This window comes from Salmo salar, chromosome 03 (assembly GCF_965601325.2).
Source record: "Salmo salar chromosome 03, fSalSal1, whole genome shotgun sequence".
Lineage (NCBI taxonomy): Eukaryota > Metazoa > Chordata > Actinopteri > Salmoniformes > Salmonidae > Salmo > Salmo salar.
Window position 1 is genome coordinate 40,215,169 of NC_138293.1, and position 23,808 is coordinate 40,238,976.

Below are 23,808 nucleotides of genomic sequence, written 5' to 3' on the forward strand. Positions count from 1 at the left end.
CGCGGTTTGGCGGGTCATGTTTCGGAGGACGCATGACTCGAGCTTCGCCTCCCGAGCCTGTTGGGGAGTTGCAGCGATGAGACAAGATCGAATTTGGGGGGGAAAAGGGGGTCAAATACACACAAAAAAAATTTATTTACACCAACAGTCTTTATAGGCATGAGTGTTGTACACAATTCTGAAAAAAGGCCTCATTTACAAAAGTAATATTTACAGGTGATTTAACCTCTATCAAATGTTATTATGGCAGCCATATTGGATTTGAGACCAAATATAAAGATAGTCTGTGATGGCCCTCTGACTTAATTGCAAGACTAGGGAACATTTGACCCCAAAACATCTTATTTGGATGTCAGAGGCCACTTGTTTTCCTTAGAGCGATTACAATAGCCACAACATAAAATAATGTCTAACCGTATGTATTTTTGCCAGGCGGTACCATACAGCACTGAATGAAAGCAAATTTGACATGGAAAGTTGTCTATTAAACAGCTACCAAAAAGCGAAGTTTACATTCATCAGGATTCTTGATAGTTATTTCTGCCAATTGTATGGATCTGTGTTTACAGGTCTTTATTTTAAAAGTTATTTAAGATATCCAAATGCTGTTTGTGTATTTGGGCAGACAATTGACTTTTTGTATTCAAAATTTGAGCAATATCAGAGCTTGCCATATTGGGTTACCCCTGCAGCCAGGCATTATTCTGCACTGTTTGAGTCAAAGGGTGTCACAATATCTATAAATGTAACCCCTTCTGCAGTAAAGTATTTTTACACAACCATCCATTTCATACATGGGAGACCTTAGAGATATGGAAAAACATGGTTGTGCTTTGTTATACCTCAGGTAGGAGTATCTAAAAAAAACAAAATACATTTTTTTGAGGATTGGCCACTAGCCTAAACTGCATTCTCAGGATCCTGTTAACTGTACTGTATCAGTGTTGTTTACGTCATTAAAACTCTTTCTACCTGAACTTTTTTTGTCATCTCCAGTGTGTGTCTATAGAATAGTCAACAGGCATGACTGGTTTCAATCTGGGGCAGGAGTGGACTTGCTAAGAAAGTGCTAACATTGGGGGTTAATTAGTCCTAAATCGAACAGCTGTTGTTCCTAAGATTGAAAATAGGTCAACGTTACACTTAGCCAATGGTAAAAGGGACAGTTTACTATCTTGTGATTTGTTGACATCCTCTTCCTGACTGATGAGACATAGTTAATGCCACTCCTAGGAAAATTGAAATCTTGTCAAATGTTTTATTATTAGACTGTTTTACCTCACAGCTCTGATGGCAACAAATGGAAGTCAGCTAGGAAAAGAATCTTTAATATGTAATTTCAGAGACAGGTTCATTGAAAGCTTATCTGATCAAACTAAAATACAAACCATTCTTTGTGACAACAGAAGGGGCAGGGCTGCTGTAGTAATACAAGAAGAAAGGTTAACACTAAGATAACCAATAAAAACACAGTACATCCAAAGTGTGTTTTTTTTGGGGGGGGGGGCCTTCAGACTAAACATTAACCGCTAGAACACATATTAACCTTACTGATGATCCCAACTGATGTGATGTCTGATCTATACATTCCATTTCTATGGTTAAAACCTGGCAGTGTGAGTTTCCTGGTCCGGATTGGGGTCCAGGCCCAAGGCTGGTGTTGGACTGTTGAGGTTCTAAACTCAGCTGGTTCTATCTTCTGTAGCGGTACCTCTTGAAGTGGAACCACAGCTGGAAGATCCCGTTGGCAAACTGACAACGGAACCCGTGGCGGTGAGAGTACTCCCACTCGCGGTTAACGATCTTAAAGGCAATGTCCTCGTATGGCGGCCCCGCATGGAACCGCAGAACCCCAAAGTCCTTGTTGTCGGGACTGGGTTCTAGGAAGTACTGCGGTGTGGAACGTTTGTTGATCAGGTCCGGGTAGAAGATGTTGAACTTATAGCCCTGGACGATCTTTGGCGGAGGGTTGTCGAAGTCATAATGGGTCTGGTTATATTTGTTCCACTCGAAGCCTGTGTGGACCCTGTTGAAGAAGCGAGGTTTCCGGGGACGGTATTTATCAGCCCACAGGTACATCTTCCCTGTGAGGGGAAGCTCTACGCTAAACTGAGCCTCGTCCCCGCCCATGCCCTGTTTGGCGCGACGCACAAACTCATCCTCTGCATTCTCATTGGCATCACCTGGAGAACAAGGGGTGAGCAAAAAGAGAAAGATTGATTAATAGGATGATGGGTAGAGATAGGCCTTGTAAGAATGTCTGAGCGTTTTTGTGCATGTATGAATATGGGTGTGTAAAGCCTCTTACCTGTGACGGCGAGCTGTCTGCGTGAGAGGTGTAGTTTGTGTGTGTCTTCGTCAGGTGTGATGGTGTGTGTGTCCAGCGGTAGCTCTGAGGGCAGCAGCAGTGTGGGACTGTAACGGCCAGAGTCATACTCCGCCTGGCTCTGCTGGATCAAATCCTCCTCCGTCAGAACAGCCTCTACCACCTCACCCTTCTCCTCTCCATCCCCCTCTCCCTCTTTCTCCCCGTCTCCCTCCGTGGATGGGCCCGCCACTTGCTCATCCTTCTCCTCTGCATCTCTCTTTTGATTGATGGAAGGGGAGGAAGAGGAGGGGCCAGGCACCTCTGAGGGAGTGTCTTTCTCGCTCTCGGTCCTGTGAATGAGAAACAGAGGAGGCAGAGGTCAAACCTTGTGTACCTGAGCGTGCGTGTGTGTGTGTGCGCGCGCGCATGTAGAAAGAGGATGACGGTGTGCGTGCGTGTACTCACACAGCCTCGTCCTCAGGCTCCTCTTTGATGATTGGGAAGAGAGGCTCACTCTCCACTCCCTGCTCCTGTTTCAGCTTGAACAGCTTCTGACGCAACACGTCCTGGTGCCTCTCTCTCAACCTACAACACAGATAGGGGTTGACTTTAGATTTTTTTTTCTCTTCATTTTAGTCATTTAACAGACACTCTTATCCCGAGCGGCATACGGTAGCAAGTGGATATGTCTGTACTTTTGCCTGTACTGGTCCCCCGTGGTAATCAAACCCACAACCCTGGCATTGCAAGCACCATGCTCTACACACAATCAACTGGTCCTCACCGTGCTCGGCCCATGAAGACCCTGACTTGCTGCATCAGACTCTCCCAGTAACCTATATCCAGGTTGGATCCCCCAGCTCGGATCTTAGTCTCGATGTTGAGATTCAGCGCCTGGAGCTGGCTGTACGTCTTTCCCTTAAACACTATCTGAACATCGGTGCTCACTGACGTGTTAATGCCATCACGACGGTCACCTGGAGCACAGAGAGACAGTCAACTAAACATCACGAGACAGACCAGGGCTGCACCAGGAATGGCACCCTATGCCCTAATTATATATTACACTACTTTTAACCAGGGTGCCATTTCCGACACACCCTAGGAGAAAGAGACAAGGGGAGAAATGCCTAGGCGTAAAGTATAGAGGTTGATGGTGGACAGCCAAGACAGAAAATGGGCCAACGAGAGAGAGCAATACTGAGATGTCCATGTAGCTGGGCCTATGAGAGGTTGAGGTGGTGCACCTGGGCCTTTTCCAGATGCCTCCAGTTTCCGGAGCTTGCTGATCTCATCCTCTGTGATGGTGGTCATATCCCTCCAGAAGTCTACATTCTTCCCCTGCTCCAGCTCCATGTATACCTACGGAGAAAACACACAGGGTCACACAAAAAACAAACACTCTCTTCCTCTACACACCACAATTTCTCAACCAACAAGCTCCATTTGTTCTAGAAAGACAGTAAGCACACACACACACACACACACCTTGATATCTTCAAGCAGGTCATCCATGTCAGTGACGGTGAGTCCGTTGAGGAAGGTGTAAGGTTCGTGCATCTCCACAGCCAGGTCGTCATCCTCAGCACTGATGTACTTAGCCAACAGGTCTATGGGCTTAGCACGGCCGTCACGGATACGGATCTTAGACCTAAACACACAAACAATTATTAGTTAGAGGGCTACACACAAATCCACATCGGCAGACACCGGAGCAGTGAGGTGTTGTTTTTGGACCAGGCTGTTTTTAGTGAGTAAATGGAACCACAGTGCCTTCGGAAAGTATTCAGACCCCTTGACATTTTCCACATTTTGTTTGGTTAGCCTTACTCTAAAATGAATTAAATAAAAAAAATCCTCATCAATCAGCACACCAAACAACAACAAAAAGTATTCAGACCCTTTGCTATGAGACTCTAAATTGAGCTCAGGTGCATCCTTTTTCCAGTGATCATCCTTCAGATGTTTCTACAACTTGACTGGAGTCCACCTGTGGTAAATTCAATTGATTGGACATGATTTGGAAAGGCACACGCCTGTCTATATAAGGTCCCACAGTTGACAGTGCATGTCAGAGCAACAACCAAGCAATGAGGTCGAAGGAATTGTCCGTAGAACTGAGACAGGATTGTGACGAGACACAGATCTGAGGAAGGGTACCAAAACATTTCTGCAGCATTGAAGGTCCCCAAGAACACAGTGGCCTCCATCATTCTTAAGTGGAAGAAGTATGGAACCACCAAGACTCTTTCTTCCTAGAGAATGGCCTTGGTCAGGGAGGTGACCAAGATCCCGATGGTCCCTCGAACAGAGCTCTCGAGTTCCTATGTGGAGATGGAAGAACCTTCCAGAAGGACAACCACCTCTGCAGCACTCCACCAATCAGGCCTTTATGGTAGAGTGGCCAGATGGAAACCACTCCTCAATAAAAGGCACATGATATCACGCTTGGAGTTTGCCAAAAGGCACCTAAAGGACTCTGACCATGAGAAACAAAATTCTCTGGTCTGATGAAACCAAGATTGAACCCTTTGGCCTGAATGTCAAGGTCATGTCTGGAGGAAACCTGGCATCCTAGGGTGTAGGATGGTGACAGTATCATGCATCACGTGGTGACAGCATCATGCTGTGGGGATGTTTTTTTTTCCCACCGGCGGGGACTGGGAGACTAGTCAGGATCGAGGGAAAGATGAAAGGAGCAAAGTATAGAGAGATCCTTGTTGAAAACCTGCTCCAGAGCGCTCAGGACCTCAGACTGGGGTGAAGGTTCACCTTCCAACAGAACAACGACCCTAAGCACACAGCCAAGACAACGCAGGAGTGGCTTTGGGACAAGTCTCTGAATGTCCTTGAGTGTCCCAGCCATAGCCCGGACTTGAACCCCATCGAACATCTCTGTAGAGACCTGAAAATAGCTGTGAAGCAACGCTCCCCATCAAACCTGACAGAGCTTGAGAGGATCTGCAGAGAAGAATGGAAGAAACTCCCCAAATACAGGTGTGCCAAGCTTGTAGCGTCATACCAAGAAGACTCGAGGCTGTGATCGCTGCCAAAGGTGCTTCAACAATGTACTGAGTAAAGGGTCTGAATACTTATGTAAATGTAATATTTCAGTTTCATTTTTAATATATTTGCACGGTTTTTTAAAAAAAAACACAGTTTTGCTTTGTCATTATGGGGTATTGTGTGTAGATTAATGAGGGAAAGAAACAATTTAATACATTTTAGAATAAGGCTGTAACGTAACAAAATGTGGAAAAAGTCAAGGGGTCTGAATACTTTCTGAATGCACTCTATGTGAAAGGTTATTGAGGGTCAGGGTTTACAGGGGGACAGTAATGAAGGTGGCACCACTAACCGTAGCTTGGCCTGGTGCAAGTGAAAGTTGTCCTCTTGTTCCGCCCAGGTTTTGAAATGCTCTGCCTCCTTCTCTCTCTGCAGCATCTCCAGCTCGGTCTCTCTCATGGCCTTCTCTCGCTCCCTCTCCAGACGCAGCTGCTTCACCTAAACACAGGCAGACACACAAACACAATTACACACACACACAGGTCCTGCTCTTGCATGGCTTTCTCTCTCTCTCTCTCTCTCTCTCTCTCTCTCTCTCTCTCTCTCTCACTCCACATTGTCCTACAGTAAAATTGCATGACTTCGTTGGAGTCAAATATAACACTCTTTTGGGGTTTATATGGTCCCATTTTGTGTTAAAACTACATTGATTTAAAAGATTTTCAAACCACAACTCTATGCACAAGGGCTACTTTTAACAATTTCCACTGAAAAAATGAACAAAAACAAGTTTGGTGGAAGAATTGTGCAGATGTAACCCTAAGGGTTTTTTTGCGACTAACATTTTTCAAAAATGATGTTAAATATCTTCTCCGAATTAAGATTAAAAGATGTCTGCTATCAACTATGACATGGCACCTTGCGTTTGAAATTATCTCTTTTGGTTATTGAAGTGAAGTTATACCCGGTGCCGGTATTACGGTAACAGAATTACATCATGGGTCCCTGATCTGTACTACACAGAAATGCATAAATATGGATACGAATGTCATTTACAGCACAGTTTCAGAAGTTTGGACATCACAGTAGAATACAATGCAGTACAATACAGCGCAGCTGAGTTCAGTACAGTAGAGTTTAGTACAGTAGAGTATAGTTCAGTACAATATATACTCAGCAAAAAAAAGAAACGTCCTCTCACTGTCAACTCTGTTAATTTTCAGCAAACTTAACATATGTAAATATTTGTATGAACATAACAAGATTCCTCAACTGAGACATAAATTGAACAAGTTACACAGACATGTGACTAACAGAAATGGAATAATGTGTCCCTGAACAAAGAGGGGGTCAAAATCAAAAGTAACAGTCAGTATCTGGTGTGGCCACCAGCTGCATTAATTACTGCAGTGCATCTCCTCCTCATGGACTACACCAGATATGCCAGTTCTTGCTGTGAGATGTTACCCCACTATTCCACCAAGGCACCTGCAAGTTCCCGGATATTTCTGGGGGGAATGGCCCTAGCCCTCACCCTCCGATCCAACAGGTCCCAGACGTGCTCAATGGGATTGAGATCCGGGCTCTTTGCTGGCCATGGCAGAACACTGACATTCCTGTCTTGCAGGAAATCACGCACAGAACGACCAGTGTGGCTGGTGGCATTGTCATGCTGGAGGGTCATGTCAGGATGAGCCTGCAGGAAGGGTACCACGAGGGAGGAGGATGTCTTCCCTGTAACGCACAGCGTTGAGATTGAGCTTGTTGTCATTGCAGGCAGTCCGATGATGCTGTGACACACCGCCCCAGACCATGACGGACCCTCTACCTCCAAATCGATCCTGCTCCAGAGTACAGGCCTCGGTGTAACTCTCATTCCTTCGACAATAAACGCGAATCCGACCATCACCCCTGGTGAGACAAAACCGCGACTCGTCAGTGAAGAGCCCAGTCCTGTCCGGTCCAGCGACGGTAGGTTTGTGCCCATAGGCAACATTGTTTCCGGTGATGTCTGGTGAGGACCCTCAGTCCAGCCTCTCTCAGCCTATTGCGGACAGTCTGAGCACTGATGGAGGGATTGTGCGTTCCTGGTGTGACTCGGGCAGTTGTTGTTGCCATCCTGTACCTGTCCTGCAGGTGTGATGTTCGGATGTACCGATCCTGTGCAGGTGTTGTTACACATGGTCTGCCACTGCGAGGACAATCACCTGTCCGTCCTGTCTGCCTGTAGCGCTGTCTTAGGCATCTCACAGTACAGACATTGCAATTTATTGCCCTGGCTACATCTGCAGTCCTCATGCCTCCTTGCAGCATGGCTAAGGCACGTTCATGCAGATGAGCAGGGACCCTGGGCATCTTTCTTTTGGTGTTTTCAGAGTAGAAAGGCCTCTTTAGTGTCCTAAGGTTTCAAAACGGTGACCTTAATTGCCTACCGTCTGTAAGCTGTTAGTGTCTTAACGACCGATCCACAGGTGCATGTTCATTAATTGAATATGGTTCATTGAACAAGCATGGGAAACAGAGTTTAAACCCTTTACAATGAAGATCTGTGAAGATATTTGGATTTTTACGAATCATCTTTGAAAGACAGTGTCTTGAAAAAGGGACGTTTCTTACAGTTTAGTACACTCTACTGCGCTCCACTCAATGTACAGTACTGTACTCAGTACTGTGCTATCCAAACTTATGAAACATACGTCTATGATAGATTCAGTTCAACTACTTTTAAAAGTCCATGGATGTCCAGTGTCCATGGAAAGAGAGGGGGCTCATAGGAAAGTGTCAGTAAGACCTGGGAGAGGTGACATTAACTAGAGAGAAAGAGAGAGGGGTTGTCCAGACTCAGACTGTTTTAACACTGGGTTTGACCACAAGAAAGACAAAGAAAACAGTTATGAGCTGAACATAACAGTATGTCAGTGGAAGAGAGGACAGTACCAGGTGACCAAAGCAGGTGACTATTATGATTTCCCATTGTAGCCAATTCAGTTGCAGTAATTCCGTTACAGATTCTTTGGTAATTCCTTTGCCAATTTGGTCACGGAATTATGAGTTTTAATCACATAATAATTCATTAACAAAATTGATATCAGTAAAATCACTATAACTAATTGGTAGGTCTACCATTACTTGTTACTTCTGTGGACTTAATTTAACAGCGATTTGAACTATCCTTGATTTATTATGCAGACCCAGAAAACTTGTGTTGCATAGAAGCATACCTTCTGCAGTTCTCTGCGATTCTCCTCCTGGATACGTTTGTTCCTGTCCTTCAGGTCCTTCTCACCCAGATGGCCAATGCCCTTCCTGTCCAGAGCCTGACCACAACATACAGAAATACACAAATTCCTCAGAGCCTTGTCTGATGAAGCCTGAAGACCTGACGTTGAATTGAATATAATTCAAAGTCGGGCAGAAATGAGCATTTCGATCAGGAAAGTTTCATTTCATGACCTATACAAGCCACAATGCTGAATAAAAGTATACTTTACTGGTTATCCGTGTGGTTGTTCATTTCACTGGTAGGAATGTGAGACAAAATACCAACAGAATAATGTTATCAACCCAACCTTCAGTACGCTGTTCTGTAGATCATTTGTATTTCCAGTTTTTATTTTCAATACTGATGCAATTAGCACGTGACAAATGGACATATTGATGCACAATATGGCCGAGCCTAACCGAATGGCAAACACTTCCAGCTGATTGCGAGGAAACGTGTTTCGGCTATTGTTTACAAATTGTGCATCACGTGTAATGTGACAACAGATTGATAATACAAGTGACAGAACCTATCGGCGCCACAAAAAGTCAGGTAAACACTTTTCTGTGGAAACCTTATCTCCACCTCCTACCGCCAACAGGACCAACAGCATGTACAACCGGTAAAATAAGTATAAATATTTTATTTAAAAATTCTGCCTTGTAGAGACTATTGCATTTTATTTTACAGCGACTTCATTCAGACTGATATTCATGGAGTAACCATTGTATCAGTCTGCTGTTTAGGCTAGGTCTGATAACCACTGCACTTCTAAAAGCAGGAGGTTGATAGTCCCATATACACCCATTTCTCAAGTGCTCATTCTCCTCTCCCGGTCGTACCTTCTGCCATTTGAAGGTGCCCAGCAGGTTGTTGTCACCGAAGGGGTTGTCTGCATTGGTGTAGCCCATGTACTCCTCACTCCAGCCCATCTTTTCTCTCTTCTTCCTCTCCTTGGCCTCCTTCTTGGCCAGTCGTCTGGCCCTCTTCTCCTCTGGGGTCTCCAGGGCCTTCAGCATCTCTCTCTGGTTCTTCTTCTCATCTCGTACCGAGGGACCGGCCTCTCCAGACCCCGGGCTGCCTCCACGGGCCCCGCCATCCGACCCAGAGCTCTTAGACGAGTCAGAGGATCCAGAGCGACGTCTATTACGCTCTTTGTACCTTTGGTCCTTCCCTCTGCTTCCTTCTCTCCTCCCACGGTCTTCACTCCTCCGGCTGCTTCTTTCTCTGTCTCGACTTTTCTCCTTAAATTGGCTTGGGTCCTTGTCTCGGCTTCTCATTCTCTCCCTGTCCCTTGTTCTCTCCCGCATCTGTCGTTCCCTTTCTCTGCTGGGGCTTCTGCTCCCTCTGTCTGCACTCCTCCGCCATCTCCTCTCCCGGTCATTGTTCCCCCTGTCCCTCGATCTCTTCCGGTCTGCACTAGACCCTGAGTCAGACTGGGACTGGCTCCTGCCAATCATCTTCTCTCCTTTGTCTTCTCTTCTGCTCTTCTTTTTCTCTCTTTTGTTCCTCCCCTTTGGATCATCTGAGTCAGACCTGATGGATAGAAAAACGTTTAGATTTGACTAGTGCAGTGTTAGCTAGCTAGCTACTTAGTTGTCTTTGTCATAGCTTGATAATTGTGTAGTTTAGTAATTACCGAGGTTAGCTAGCCAGCCATCGAGGTTAGCTAGCCAGCTATTTCCGTCCCCCGCGACGCCATTTTTCCTAACCCAGCCAACTATTACCGATGAGCAGCATTGTAGAAACTAAATACATTACAAGGAACGTCTTGATTAGTGTTATGTTAGCTAGCTAGCTACAAAGTTGCTTTGTATCATGACAAGGTGTAGTACTGAAACTATCGAGGTTACCTAGCCAGCTACACGTTCAAAGTCAACAACGCAGCCACTGCTAGCTAGCCTACTCCACCAGCCAGCAGTACTGTATCATTTTCGTCATTTTAGTCAATAAGATTTTTGCAACGTAAGCTTAACTTTCTGAACATTCGAGACGTGTAGTCCACTTGTCATTCCAATCTCCTTTGCATTAGCGTAGCCTCTTCTGTAGCTTGTCTACTATGTGTCTGTCTATCCCTGTTCTCTCCCCTCTGCACAGGCCATACAAACGCTCCACACCGCGTGGCCGCTGCCACTCTAACCTGGTGGTCCCAGCGCGCACGACCCACGTGGAGTTCCAGGTCTCCGGCAGCCTCTGGAACTGCCGGTCTGTGGCCAACAAGGCTGAGTTCATCTCAGCCTATGCTACCCTCCAGTCCCTAGACTTCCTGGCGCTGACGGAAACATGGATTACCACAGATAACACTGCTACTCCTACTGCTCTCTCCTCGTCTGACTACGTGTTCTCGCATACCCCTAGAGCATCGAGCCAGCGGGGTGGTGGCACTGGAATCCTCATCTCTCCCAAGTGGACATTCTCTCTTTCTCCCCTGACCCATCTGTCTATCTCCTCATTTGAATTCCATGCTGTCACAGTTACCAGCCCTTTCAAGCTTAACATCCTTATCATTTATCGCCCTCCAGGTTCCCTTGGAGAGTTCATCAATGAGCTTGACGCCTTGATAAGTTCCTTTCCTGAGGATGGCTCACCTCTCACAGTTCTGGGTGACTTTAACCTCCCCACGTCTACCTTTGACTCATTCCTCTCTGCCTCCTTCTTTCCACTCCTCTCCTCTTTTGACCTCACCCTCTCACCTTCCCCCCCTACTCACAAGGCAGGCAATACGCTTGACCTCATCTTTACTAGATGCTGTTCTTCCACTAATCTCATTGCAACTCCCCTCCAAGTCTCCGACCACTACCTTGTATCCTTTTCCCTCTCGCTCTCATCCAACACTTCTCACTCTGCCCCTACTCGGATGGTATTGCGCTGTCCCAACCTTCGCTCTCTCTCTCCCGCTACTCTCTCCTCTTCCATCCTATCATCTCTTCCCTCTGCTCAAACCTTCTCCAACCTATCTCCTGATTCTGCCTCCTCAACCCTCCTCTCCTCCCTCTCTGCATCCTTTGATTTCCTCTGTCCCCTATCCTCCAGGCCGGCTCGGTCCTCCCCTCCTGCTCCGTGGCTCGACAACTCACTGCGAGCTCACAGGACAGGGCTCCGGGCAGCCGAGCGGAAATGGAGGAAAACTCGCCTCCCTGCGGACCTGGCATCCTTTCACTCCTCCTCTCTACATTTTCCTCTTCTGTCTCTGCTGCTAAAGCCACTTTCTACCACTCTAAACTCCAAGCATCTGCCTCTAACCCTAGGAAGCGCTTTGCTACCTTCTCCTCGCTCCTGAATCCTCCCCCCCCCCCCCTCTCTGCGGATGGCTTAGTCAACCATTTTGAAAAGAAGGTTGATGACATCCGATCCTCGTTTGCTAAGTCAAACGACACCGCTGGTCCTGCTCACACTGCGCTACCCTGTGCTTTGACCTCTTTCTCCCCTCTCTCTCCAGATGAAATCTCGCGTCTTGTGACGGCCGGCCGCCCAACAACCTGCCCACTTGACCCTATCCCCTCCTCTCTTCTCCAGACCATTTCCGGAGACCTTCTCCCCTACCTCACCTCGCTCATCAACTCATCCTTGACCGCTGGCTACGTCCCTTCCGTCTTCAAGAGAGCGAGAGTTGCACCCCTTCTGAAAAAACCTACTCTCGATCCCTCCGATGTCAACAACTACAGACCAGTATCCCTTCTTTCCTTTCTCTCCAAAACTCTTGAACGTGCCGTCCTTGGCCAGCTCTCTTGCTATCTCTCTCAGAATGACCTTCTTGATCCTAATCAGTCAGGTTTCAAGACTGGGCATTCAACTGAGACTGCTCTTCTCTGTGTCACGGAGGCTCTCCGCACTGCTAAAGCTAACTCTCTCTCCTCTGCTCTCATCCTTCTAGACCTATCTGCTGCCTTTGATACCGTGAACCATCAGATCCTCCTCTCCACCCTCTCCGAGCTGGGCATCTCCGGCGCGGCCCACGCTTGGATTGCGTCCTACCTGACAGGTCGCTCCTACCAGGTGGCGTGGCGAGAATCTGTCTCCGCACCACGTGCTCTCACCACTGGTGTCCCCCAGGGCTCTGTTCTAGGCCCACTCCTATTCTCGCTATACACCAAGTCACTTGGCTCTGTCATATCCTCACATGGTCTCTCATATCATTGCTATGCAGATGACACACAATTAATCTTCTCCTTTCCCCCTTCTGACAACCAGGTGGCGAATCGCATCTCTGCATGTCTGGCAGACATATCAGTGTGGATGACGGATCACCACCTCAAGCTGAACCTCGGCAAGACGGAGCTGCTCTTCCTCCCGGGGAAGGACTGCCCGTTCCATGATCTCGCCATCACGGTTGACAACTCCCTTGTGTCCTCCTCCCAGAGTGCTAAGAGCCTCGGCGTGACCCTGGGCAACACCCTGTCGCTCTCCACTAACATCAAGGCGGTGACCCGATCCTGTAGGTTCATGCTCTACAACATTCGCAGAGTACGACCCTGCCTCACACAGGAAGCGGCGCAGGTCCTAATCCAGGCACTTGTCATCTCCCGTCTGGATTATTGCAACTCGTTGTTGGTTGGGCTCCCTGCCTGTGCCATTAAACCCCTACAACTCATCCAGAACGCCGCAGCCCGTCTGGTGTTCAACCTTCCCAAGTTCTCTCACGTCACCCCGCTCCTCCGCTCTCTCCACTGGCTTCCAGTTGAAGCTCGCATCCGCTACAAGACCATGGTGCTTGCCTACGGAGCTGTGAGGGGAACGGCACCTCCGTACCTTCAGGCTCTGATCAGGCCCTACACCCAAACAAGGGCACTGCGTTCATCCACCTCTGGCCTGCTCGCCTCCCTACCTCTGAGGAAGCACAGTTCCCGCTCAGCCCAGTCAAAACTGTTCGCTGCTCTGGCACCCCAATGGTGGAACAAGCTCCCTCATGACGCCAGGACAGCGGAGTCAATCACCACCTTCCGGAGACACCTGAAACCCCACCTCTTTAAGGAATACCTGGGATAGGATAAAGTAATCCTTCTAACCCCCCCTTAAAAGATTTAGATGCACTATTGTAAAGTGGTTGTTCCACTGGATATTATAAGGTGAATGCACCAATTTGTAAGTCGCTCTGGATAAGAGCGTCTGCTAAATGACTTAAATGTTAAATGTTAAATGTTTGTTGCAGATACAGTATGTGGGTCATTTTTTGCTAACTACATACACAGTACATTTTTATTTCATATAGCTTAACCTGTAATGTTTACCTGGATCTGTCTTTTGATTTGCCCTTCAGTTTACGTCTCTTGTCGCTGTCTGAGTCGCTTCTCGATCCGGGATGGTCTCTGCTACGGGGCCGCTGTCCTTGTCGCCTCGTAGATTCACCACTGCTGTTCGAATTTCCGCTCTCAGAACGCGCAATTCTCCGGGGTTTTATGTTCCGATCAATGGACCGACTCCGGCCTCTCTTCTCTTCGGGTGATCGTGATCTGCTTATTTTGGACCTGTTTCGATCCCGGTTCCGACTACGAGAGCCAGAACGGGACCGACGATGCTTTTTTGGACCCATGGCAAAAGAGTTGCCAAATTGTTGTGGTCCGTTCTCTTCTAGGTCGCGTAAATAGGACCTGTATAATTATTTTTGTTCGCAGCACACAACTTTATTGTATTTCAGGGGAAAAACACATTAAGAAAATTACAAACATAATTATTTAACTTAAACCACGAAGGGATTCTCTCCTAATAACCTTTATATTGATTTTATTCACATTTGTTTAATTCTCAGGTATATTTAAAGCCAACCCCTGGGACTTGCATTGAGCCCCGACGCAGTTTGAATGCGTCATATTATAAACTGATTGGTCGTTTCTTTTGGAGCAGAATGGGGGATGGTGAAATACGATTGCGCTTTTCTCAAGTATTTTATCATGATCAATGAAATCCGCACACCACATCCCATCTATAAGTAGTTCGTATAGAAATATTTTAGTTTACACATAAATTGACATCGAAAAGGCCAAGCAAGGCACTTCACATCAAAACAAACAACATTCGTGTTGTAACGTCGCACCATTTGACTGTTTTCCAGAAATGCAGTGAGTGTAGTTCTTAAAACCTCGAAAATAATGAATGAGTCGTAAATACATTGCTATACACAATTAATTGGAATACTTGTACAATAAACATGGTGAATAAAATGTATATCATGAAACCTTTTGGTAATTTTTGCAATGCTGACATGAGAAGTTTAAGTTCTATGTTTCATTGGAACTTCATTTCCCAGACAGCACTGCAATCTTATTGAACGTTTTGAGAGGAGAAGACTGCTTTCACTCCTCACATTGCTAGACAGCAGTGACACAGACGTTCGCAGTTGAAAAATATCGTTGGTGAATAATTATTCATGTTGTATAGACTTTGGCTGGTCCAAAAATAATTATTTAGTATAACTATCAGTAGCAAAGTAACCGTTTTTTTTTTTTTTTTTAAATATTCATTTGATCAATAGCTTGCGCCAGATGCTAACTACTAGCTAGCTCCACGGCAGTCAGCTCGGTCGGTGAGCCTAACTACTGAAATACCAAAACATTTATTTTTAGTATAGGTTTTTCTAAATTCAGCTATTTTATAAAGATAATTAGCCAGATAAAACATATTGCGCGGTTTCACAACAAATCCATCCACCTGAAGCAAAATAAAGGTTAGCTAACTAGCATTTGTCCGCATCGCGAAATCGCAACAAAGAAAACGTTTTTTGTTTTGTTTTGCAGAATCAGGTGGCTAGCTAGGTTGTTACGTGTGTTCGAGTAAACAACGAGGGTAACTAGATTAGGTAGTTTGCTATTTTACCATGGCGCAACATGGTCCTACTCACGTAGCAAGCTCACAGAAAGCATTAATGTTAGAAATGAAGAGCCTTCAAGAGGAGCCAGTCGAGGGCTTCAGAATAACATTGGTGGACGAGGCAGATTTATACAATTGGGAAGTGGCCATTTTTGGACCTCCTAACACTCACTATGAAGGAGGGTATTTCAAGGTAAGTTCGACGCATAGGTATGTCAGCTTGTTTTGCAAATATGTTACATACACAAATGCTATTTTCCAAATGTATTTTGTTTGCTTGCTAGCCACCATTACTAATGGACATCTACATTGTTGTCTTACGTTTTTCACGGGCCTACTATTAACGGAACATCGCATCTGCATTCTATTGATGCAGCCTGCAGTGACAAGCAGTACTGTTTAGTGTCAAACTTGTTTCTGGGTCACGCTGTTGTTGCTCTCTAGTATGGTCTACACAGCACTGGGTTGCAACATCAGGATTACTATTGAATCCGGTTAGGTAGTTTAGGCCCCAGAGACGCATGTTAGGACATGTTGCTGACATATTTGCTTCTCTCCCTGTGTCCCACAGGCTCGTATCAAGTTCCCCATTGACTACCCCTATTCACCACCTGCTTTCCGTTTCCTCACCAAGATGTGGCACCCCAACATCTATGAGGTAAGAAGAGATCACTGACCCAATTCTAGAAAAATACATTGTGTAACCTTTATTAAACTAGGCAAGTCAGTTAAGAACAAATTCTTATTTACAATGACAGCCAAACCTGAACTCAGCCTAGATTCGAACCAGGGACTGCAGTGACGCCTCTTGCACTGAGATGCAGTGCCTTAGACCGCTGGGCCAATTAATTACTCCGTGTAATTAATTTTCAGACAAATTTTGTGGTGTTAATCTACATTTCTCTCCCATCTTTTTATGTGGCCTAATCCTAGTCACACCTGCAATCTGTGAACATTAACTTGTTTGTGTATTAATTTTAGCCTCTCCCTTGTGTTAGAATGGGGACGTGTGTATATCCATTCTGCACCCTCCAGTTGATGACCCTCAGAGTGGGGAGCTGCCCTCTGAGAGGTGGAACCCTACCCAGAATGTTAGGTACACATCTCAGCATGTTCTCTAACCCCACATCCATCCCCTTCTCTCTGTACCCTTTCCTTCCCTTTTGCTTCATTTTTTCCTCTGTGACCTTCTCCCATTACCAAACCGTTGCAAAACGAGAGTTTTTATTTGACAAATTCAGGTAGGTCCCTCCCTGTTTCATTTGGTTTGCTTCCGTTTAACCTCTTGGGGCTAGGTGGGACGCTAGCGTGCCACCTGTGGTGCACTCCATCAACAGCAGGTGCATTTCAAGAGCGGCAAATTTGAATCCAAATAAATGTCAAAATTCAAATTTTTCAAAAATACAACTATGTTACACCATTTGAAAGATAAACATCTCCTTAATCTAACCACGTTTTACGATTTCAAAAAGGTTTTACGGCGAAAGCATAAATTTAGAGTATGTTAGGACAGTACATTTACAAGAGTTGTGTGTAATGTTTTGTCAAGTCAAAGACAGGGTCACCAAAACCATAAAACCAGCTAAAATGATACACTAACCTTTTACAATCTCCATCAGATGACACTCCTAGGACATTATGTTAGACAATGCATGCATTTTTAGTTCTATCAAGTTCATATTTATATACAAAAACAGCGTTTTACTATGGCATTGATGTTGAGGAAATCGTTTCCCTCCAATAACCGGCAGTCAAGTCAGCGTCACAAATTAAATAATTAAAATTAGAAAACATTGGTAAAATATTATATTGTCATTTAAAGAATTATAGATTTACATCTTTTGAACGCAATCAACTTGCCAGATTTAAAAATAACCTTACTGGGAAATCACACTTTGCAATAATCTGAGCACTGTGCCCAGAAAAATACGCGTTGCGATACAGACTAGACGTCATGTTGGGGAGATCTAAAATCGAAAATACTATGTAAATAATCCATTACCTTTGATTCTCTTCATCAGATGTCACTTCCAGGTATCACAGGTCCATAACGAATGTAGTTTTGTTCAAAAAAGCTCATCATTTATGTCCAAAAATCTCCGTCTCGTTAGCACATGATGTAAGCCAGCCGGACTTCTCGTCATGAACGAGGGGAAAAAATATATTTCCGTTCGTTCAAACATGTCAAACGTTGTATAGCATAAATCATTAGGGCCTTTTTTAACCAGAACATGAATAATATTCAAGGTGGACGAATGCATAGCCTTTTATAACGTATTGGAACGAGGGTACCCAACATGAAGTAGCGCGCCAGGTGTCTAATGGGACATCACCGTTCCATGGCTCTTGTTCGGTCAGATCTCCCTCCAGAAGACTCAAAACACTTTGTAAAGGCTGGTGACATCTAGTGGAAGCAATAGGAAGTGCCAAAATATTCCTAAACCCCTGTGTTTTTCAATGGGAGAGGTTTAAAGTCAATACAACACATCAGGTATCCACTTCCTGTCAGAAAATGTCTCAGGGTTTTGCCTGCCAAATGAGTTCTGTTATACTCACAGACACCATTCAAACAGTTTTGGAAACTTTAGAGTGTTTTCTATCCATATATAATAAGTATATGCATATTCTAGTTACTGGGTAGGATTAGTAACCAGATTAAATCGGGTACATTTTTTTTATCCAGACGTGCAAATGCTGCCCCCTAGACCCAACAGGTTAAGAAACGTTTTCCAACAGAATCGACGGAATTAATACACCCCTGCTCTCCCTCTGCTTACTATATCACTCTCCCTTCTATCTATCACGCTCCCTTTTCATCCCCTCTTTCTCTGTCCCTCTCCTCTATGCCCCGCTCTCTCCCATTGTGCTTAGTCACTCATACTCAGATCACATGACACATGTCCATCTGGCTTCAGTGGAACCTCTCCAGGACTTCCTGTTACACTTTGGTTTATTTTCTGTCTGACCCAGTTACGTGGAATACTATAAGTCATGTTTGTCAGTTCTAATTTAAGAAGTTGTAGGTCTTCTTTTTACCAGCACCATTTTAGGTTTATATCAACATCGACAGGCTGACACATTTCAGAAATCGTACTTTGCAGAAATATCCTAGCCTGTATCCCACAAAGCAGGGTCAATGGGTCAACCAGCTTACTTTGATAGAAACTGCTTGGTGCTTCTTTCTGACATTAAACCCTCTGTGTGGCTCCTGTAGGACCATCCTTCTGAGTGTCATCTCTCTGCTGAACGAGCCCAACACCTTCTCCCCGGCCAATGTGGATGCCTCCGTCATGTACCGCAAGTGGAGAGACAGCAAGGGCAAGGACAGAGAGTACGCAGAGATCATTCGGTAGGTACACACACAAAGGACAGAGTGTAGTATGTATACATACCGCAAGGACAGAGAGTACAGCATACACACTTATTCACCCTCTCTCACTGTCTCTCAGGAAGCAGGTGTTGGCCACTAAGGCTGAGGCGGAACGCGACGGGGTGAAGGTCCCCACCACACTGGCCGAATACTGTGTCCGCACTCGCGCCCCTCCACCTGACGAGGGCTCCGACCTCTTCTATGACGATTACTATGACGATGAGGATCTGGAGGATGAAGACGACTGCTGCTACGATGAAGATGACTCTGGGACAGAGGAGTCGTGACGCGTCCCAAATGTGAACCTGGACGGCTGACGCATGCGCTCCCTGACCTCTCCTCCCATAGGAGAGACAGTTCTGAAAGGACTACTTCACATATTTTAAACCTCTCACTTTTTCTATCCACAGATGGCAAGTGGTTCTCCCCCTCAGTTTCTTCTCAGAATCCAAGAACACTTAGGCTGGGCCTGATGTGCTCAGTTTTCTACCAGTGCAAAGGCTGCACCTGTTATTTTCTGAAAGGATTGACTAAAATAAAGCAAAAAATGACATGCTACCTTTTGTCCTTGTTTGACTACCTGTTTAAAAAAAGAAAAACAGGTGTCAACATTGCGCTGGTGAAAACACTTGGTAAATCAGGCCCATAAGGTAGATCTCTCACTTGTTAAGTTTCCCTTCAACTTGCCGCCTCTCTAGTTCACTCGCCTATAGACGTCATTGACTGAACAGGTGACTGAAGACTTCTCCACCTGTCATGGTATCTGTGTGACTGACACAGCAGAACCTATTTATCTTCAAGATGAGGTTCTGTGTTCTCTCCACCCTTAAATTTTTGTGCGAGGGAAAACGGACGATACATTTTGCAACATGGGTGTTTCTGCATGTCAGACATCTTGGACACGTTAAATTTCTCTTAGATGGACCGTTGCTCTTGTCGCCATACTGGTTTGATTGAATTTAGAAAAAATTGTGATCATGGAAACGCTAATGACTTCTGTCTGGGGGGCCCCAGGTTGAGCCTGAGCTGTGGCCCAAACCCAATTTGAACATTTTAACAGTGTTTCGCTGGCTTAGAGAACACCACCTCAGATAGTTACGGCTGTCGTTTGAAAGTGGAGTGTGTGATTCTAAAGCGCCCAATGATGCTGCGGAAACCCGTTCTCCTGCGTCTGGACAGAATCTCGGAGACCCTTTGCTCATCAAGGTTCTCCTCTGTGAAGCAGGATGGCGCCAGAGACCTCAACCAGTCTTTGGTGGAGAAAAAAGTTAGCTGTATGGGTTTAGCGGCTTAATAATTAGCTATGTTTGCAGTTTTTATTCTCCTTTCATTGAGAATTATGCCTGTAGTCTTTGTTAGAGAATGCTTTCAAATGTCCTGGGGTTGGTGTTGGTGGGTTTCTGTAGGAAGATTGTATCTCTTCAATATGTTGTGGCAGTATCAGTCAGCAAGCAGTGGGAATTGGGAATGAAAATGGCAGCCACTTTTGTTTTTGCTTATTTATTTTGTGTGTGCTGCTGGGGGGGTGCTATCATGAATCTCCTAACAGGTGTGTGTGTGTGTGTGTCAGCAATATTGGATGTTGCATTTTATTCTAATTTGGCTTAATTTAACTTTCTCAGGATATTTAAGAATGAGGAAAAATTATATTTTAAGATGGTAACGTGATCTAGTTTATCCTACCTGGTGGGCTTCAGAGATGGTTTACAGTAACATGTACCCTTACTGATATGCACATGTGGCTATATGGACGATCACCTTTTCATTTTATTTACATGTATTTTATTTTTTGCCTATTTAAAACTGAAAAAATAAAGATCATTATCGGAAAACAAATGGTATTTTCTTCCTTTTACCCCCAATTGAAATGGGCAGTATGCATCACAATTGTTTTTACAACAATGCAAAAGTTGATTGTAGTATAACAATGGGTGTGTGTGTGTGTGCTGTCTATAGTACATCAACCACAGACAGCCTATAGACTCATAGTTCCAGAAAGGGTTGAAAATGGCAGCCATATTGGTCAGCGAGAAATCCAAATAAGTTTAACGAATTAATGGTAGTAGAGGCATATTTTACTAATACAAGAAAATAAAAGGTGATATCAGAAATTGTGTAAAGATTTGTCAACCAAAAATATTCTCACATACTGAACAAAAATATAAATCCAACTTGCAACAATTTAAAAGATTTTGTGTTACAGTTCAAATAAGGAAATCCATCAATTGAAATAAATAAATTAGTCTCTAATCTATGGATTTCACGACTGGGCAGGGGCGTAGCCAATTAGAATTAGTTTTTTCCCCACGAAAGAGCTTTATTACAGAAATACTCCAAAACAATATTTTGCTCCGTATGGAACATTTTTGGGATCTTTTATTTGAGCTCAAGAAACATGGGACCGGCACTTAACATGTTGCGTTTATATTTTTTCACGTCAGTCCAGGACCTCCACATTCGCCTTGTTCACCTGCAGGATCATCTGATACCAGCCACCAAGACAGCTGATGAAACTGTGGGTTTGCACAACTGAAGAATTTCTGCACAAACTCAGAAACCGTCGCAGGGAAGCTCATCTGTGTGCTCGTCGTCCTCACCAGGGTTTTGACCTGACTGCAGTTTGGAGTCGTAATTGACTTCAGTGGGCAAATGCTCACCTTCGATGGCCACTGGCACACTGGACAAGTGTGCTCTTCACGGATGAATTCTGGTTTCAACTGTACCGGGCAGATGGTGTCGTCTGGGCGAGCAGTTTACTGATGTCAATGTTGTGAACAGAGTGCCCCATGGTGGGGTTATGGTATTGGCAGGCATAAGCTACGGACATCGAACACAATTGCATTTTATCGATCGCAATTTGAATACACAGAGATATCCTGACGAGATCATGAGGCCCATTGTCGTGCCATTCATCTGCCGCCATCACATCATGTTTCAGCATGATAATGCACGGCCCCATATCGCAACGATTTGTACACAATTCCTGGAAGCTGAAAATGGCCCAGTTCTTCCAAATCAAACTTTATTTGTCACATGCGCCGAATACAACATGTGTAGACCTTAACAAACAGTGCAGTTCAAGAAAGAGTTAAGAAAATATTTACCAAATAAACTAAAGTAAAAAATAATAAAAAGTAACAATAAAATAACAATAACGAGGCTATATACAGGGGGTACCGGTACCGAGTCAATGTGCGAGGGTACAGGTTAGTCGAGGTAATTTGTACATGTAGGTAGGGGTGAAGTGACTATGCATAGATAATAAAAAGCGAGTAGTAGCAGTGTAAAAAACAAATGGGGGTGGGGGTGTAAATGTAAATGGTCCGGAAGCCATTTGATTAATTGTTCAGCAGTCTTATGGCTTGGGGGTAGAAGCTGTTAAGGAGCCTTTTAGTCCTAGACTTGGCGCTCCGGTAGCGCTTGCCGTGCGGTAGCAGAGAAAACAGTCTATGACTTGGGTGACTGGAGTCTTTGACCATTTTTTGGGCTTTCCTCTGACACCGCCTAGTATATAGGTCATGGATGGCAGGCGGCTTGGCCCAAGTGATGTGCAGGACTGTATGTGCTACCCTCTGTAGAGCCGTATGATCAGATGCTGAGCAGTTACCATACCAGGCGGTGATACAACCGGTCAGGATGCTCTCGATGGTGCAGCTGTAGAACTTTTTGAGGATCTGGGGATCCATGCCAAATCTTTTCAGTCTCCTGTGGGGGAAAGGGTGTTGTCGTGCCCTCTTCACGACTGTTTTGGTGTGTTTGGCCCATGATAGTTTGTTGGTGATGTGGACACCAAAGAACATAAAACTCTCGACCCGCTCCACTACAGCCCCGTCGATGTTAATGGGGGCCAGTCCGGCCTGCCTTTTCCTGTAGTCCACGATCAGCTCCTTTGTCTTGCTCACATTGAGGGAGAGGTAGTTGTCCTGGCACCACACTGCCAGGTCTCTGACCTACCTATAGGCTGTCTCATCGTTGTCGGTGACAGAGTTCCTCTGTCCAGTGTCTGAATTATTTTGCCCATCTTAATCTTTTCTTTTTATTGGCCAGTCTGAGATATGGCTTTTTCTTTGCAACTCTGCCTAGAAGGCCAACTTCACTGTTGACGTTGAGACTGGTGTTTGCAGGTACTATTTAATGAAGTTGCCAGTTGAGGACTTGTGAGGCGTCTGTTTCTCAAACTAGACACTCTAATGTACTTGTCCTCTTGCTCAGTTGTGCATCGGGGCCTCCCACTCCTCGATCTATTCTGGTTAGAGCCAGTTTGCGCTGTTCTGTGAAGGGAGTAGTAGATAGCTTTGTACCAGATCTTCAGTTTCTTGGCATTTTCTCGCATGGAATAGCCTTCATTTCTCAGAACAAGACTGGACTGATAAGTTTCAGAAGAAAGTTCTTTGTTTCTGGACATTTTGAGCCTGTAATCGAACCCACAAATGCTGATGCTCCAGATACTCAAGAAAGCCAGTTTTGTTGCTTTTTTAAGCAGTACAACATCTTTCAGCTGTGCTAGCATAATTGCAAAATGGTTTTCTAATGATCAATTAGCCTTTAAAAATGATAAACTTGGATTAGCTAACACAATGTGCCATTGGAACACAGGAGTGATGGTTGCTGATAATGGGCCTCTGTACGCCTATGTAGATATTCCATAAAAAATCTGCTGTTTCCAGCTACAATAGTCATTTACAACATATACTATGTTATTTTAACGGACAAAAAATTTCTAAGTGACCCCAAACTTTTGAGCACTAGTGTAGGTGTTCTTTTGTCCAGGTGGGAAAGGGCAGTGTGGAGTGCGATTGAGATGGCGTCATCTGTGGATCTGTTGGGGTGGTATGCGAATTGGAGTGGGTCTAGGGCATCCGAGGATGCTGTTGATGTAAGCCATGACCAGCCTTTCAAAGCACTTCATGGCAACCGACGTGAGTGCTACGGGGCGGTAATCATTTAGGCAGGTTACCTTCCATTCCTTGGGCACAGGGACTATGGGGGTCTGCTTGAAACATGTAGGTATTACAGGGAGAGGTTGAAAATGTCAGTGAAGACACTTGCCAGTTGGTC

At 45.1% G+C, this 23,808-nt stretch overlaps 2 protein-coding genes across 2 annotated transcripts; one reads left to right on the top strand and one right to left on the bottom strand.

Annotated features, from left to right (window-relative positions):
* Positions 1 to 1,312: 1,312 nt before the first annotated feature.
* Positions 1,313 to 14,155, bottom strand: LOC106600017 (splicing factor Cactin). The gene is made up of 10 exons (XM_014191352.3): positions 13,805 to 14,155; positions 9,419 to 10,112; positions 8,536 to 8,631; positions 5,667 to 5,812; positions 3,797 to 3,959; positions 3,556 to 3,670; positions 3,093 to 3,285; positions 2,774 to 2,893; positions 2,309 to 2,658; positions 1,313 to 2,183 (listed from the first exon to the last, which is right to left on the bottom strand). Exons 1-10 carry the CDS (start codon positions 14,104 to 14,106, stop codon positions 1,693 to 1,695), a joined length of 2,670 nt encoding a protein of 889 aa, XP_014046827.1. The 5' UTR covers positions 14,107 to 14,155; the 3' UTR covers positions 1,313 to 1,692.
* A 758-nt stretch (positions 14,156 to 14,913) lies between these two features.
* Positions 14,914 to 20,582, top strand: ub2r1 (Ubiquitin-conjugating enzyme E2 R1). The gene is given in 5 exon segments (NM_001140115.1): positions 14,914 to 15,573; positions 15,952 to 16,038; positions 16,379 to 16,476; positions 18,595 to 18,729; positions 18,830 to 20,582. Coding segments are annotated over 5 exon segments (714 nt in total). The 5' UTR covers positions 14,914 to 15,387; the 3' UTR covers positions 19,038 to 20,582.
* Positions 20,583 to 23,808: the final 3,226 nt, after the last annotated feature.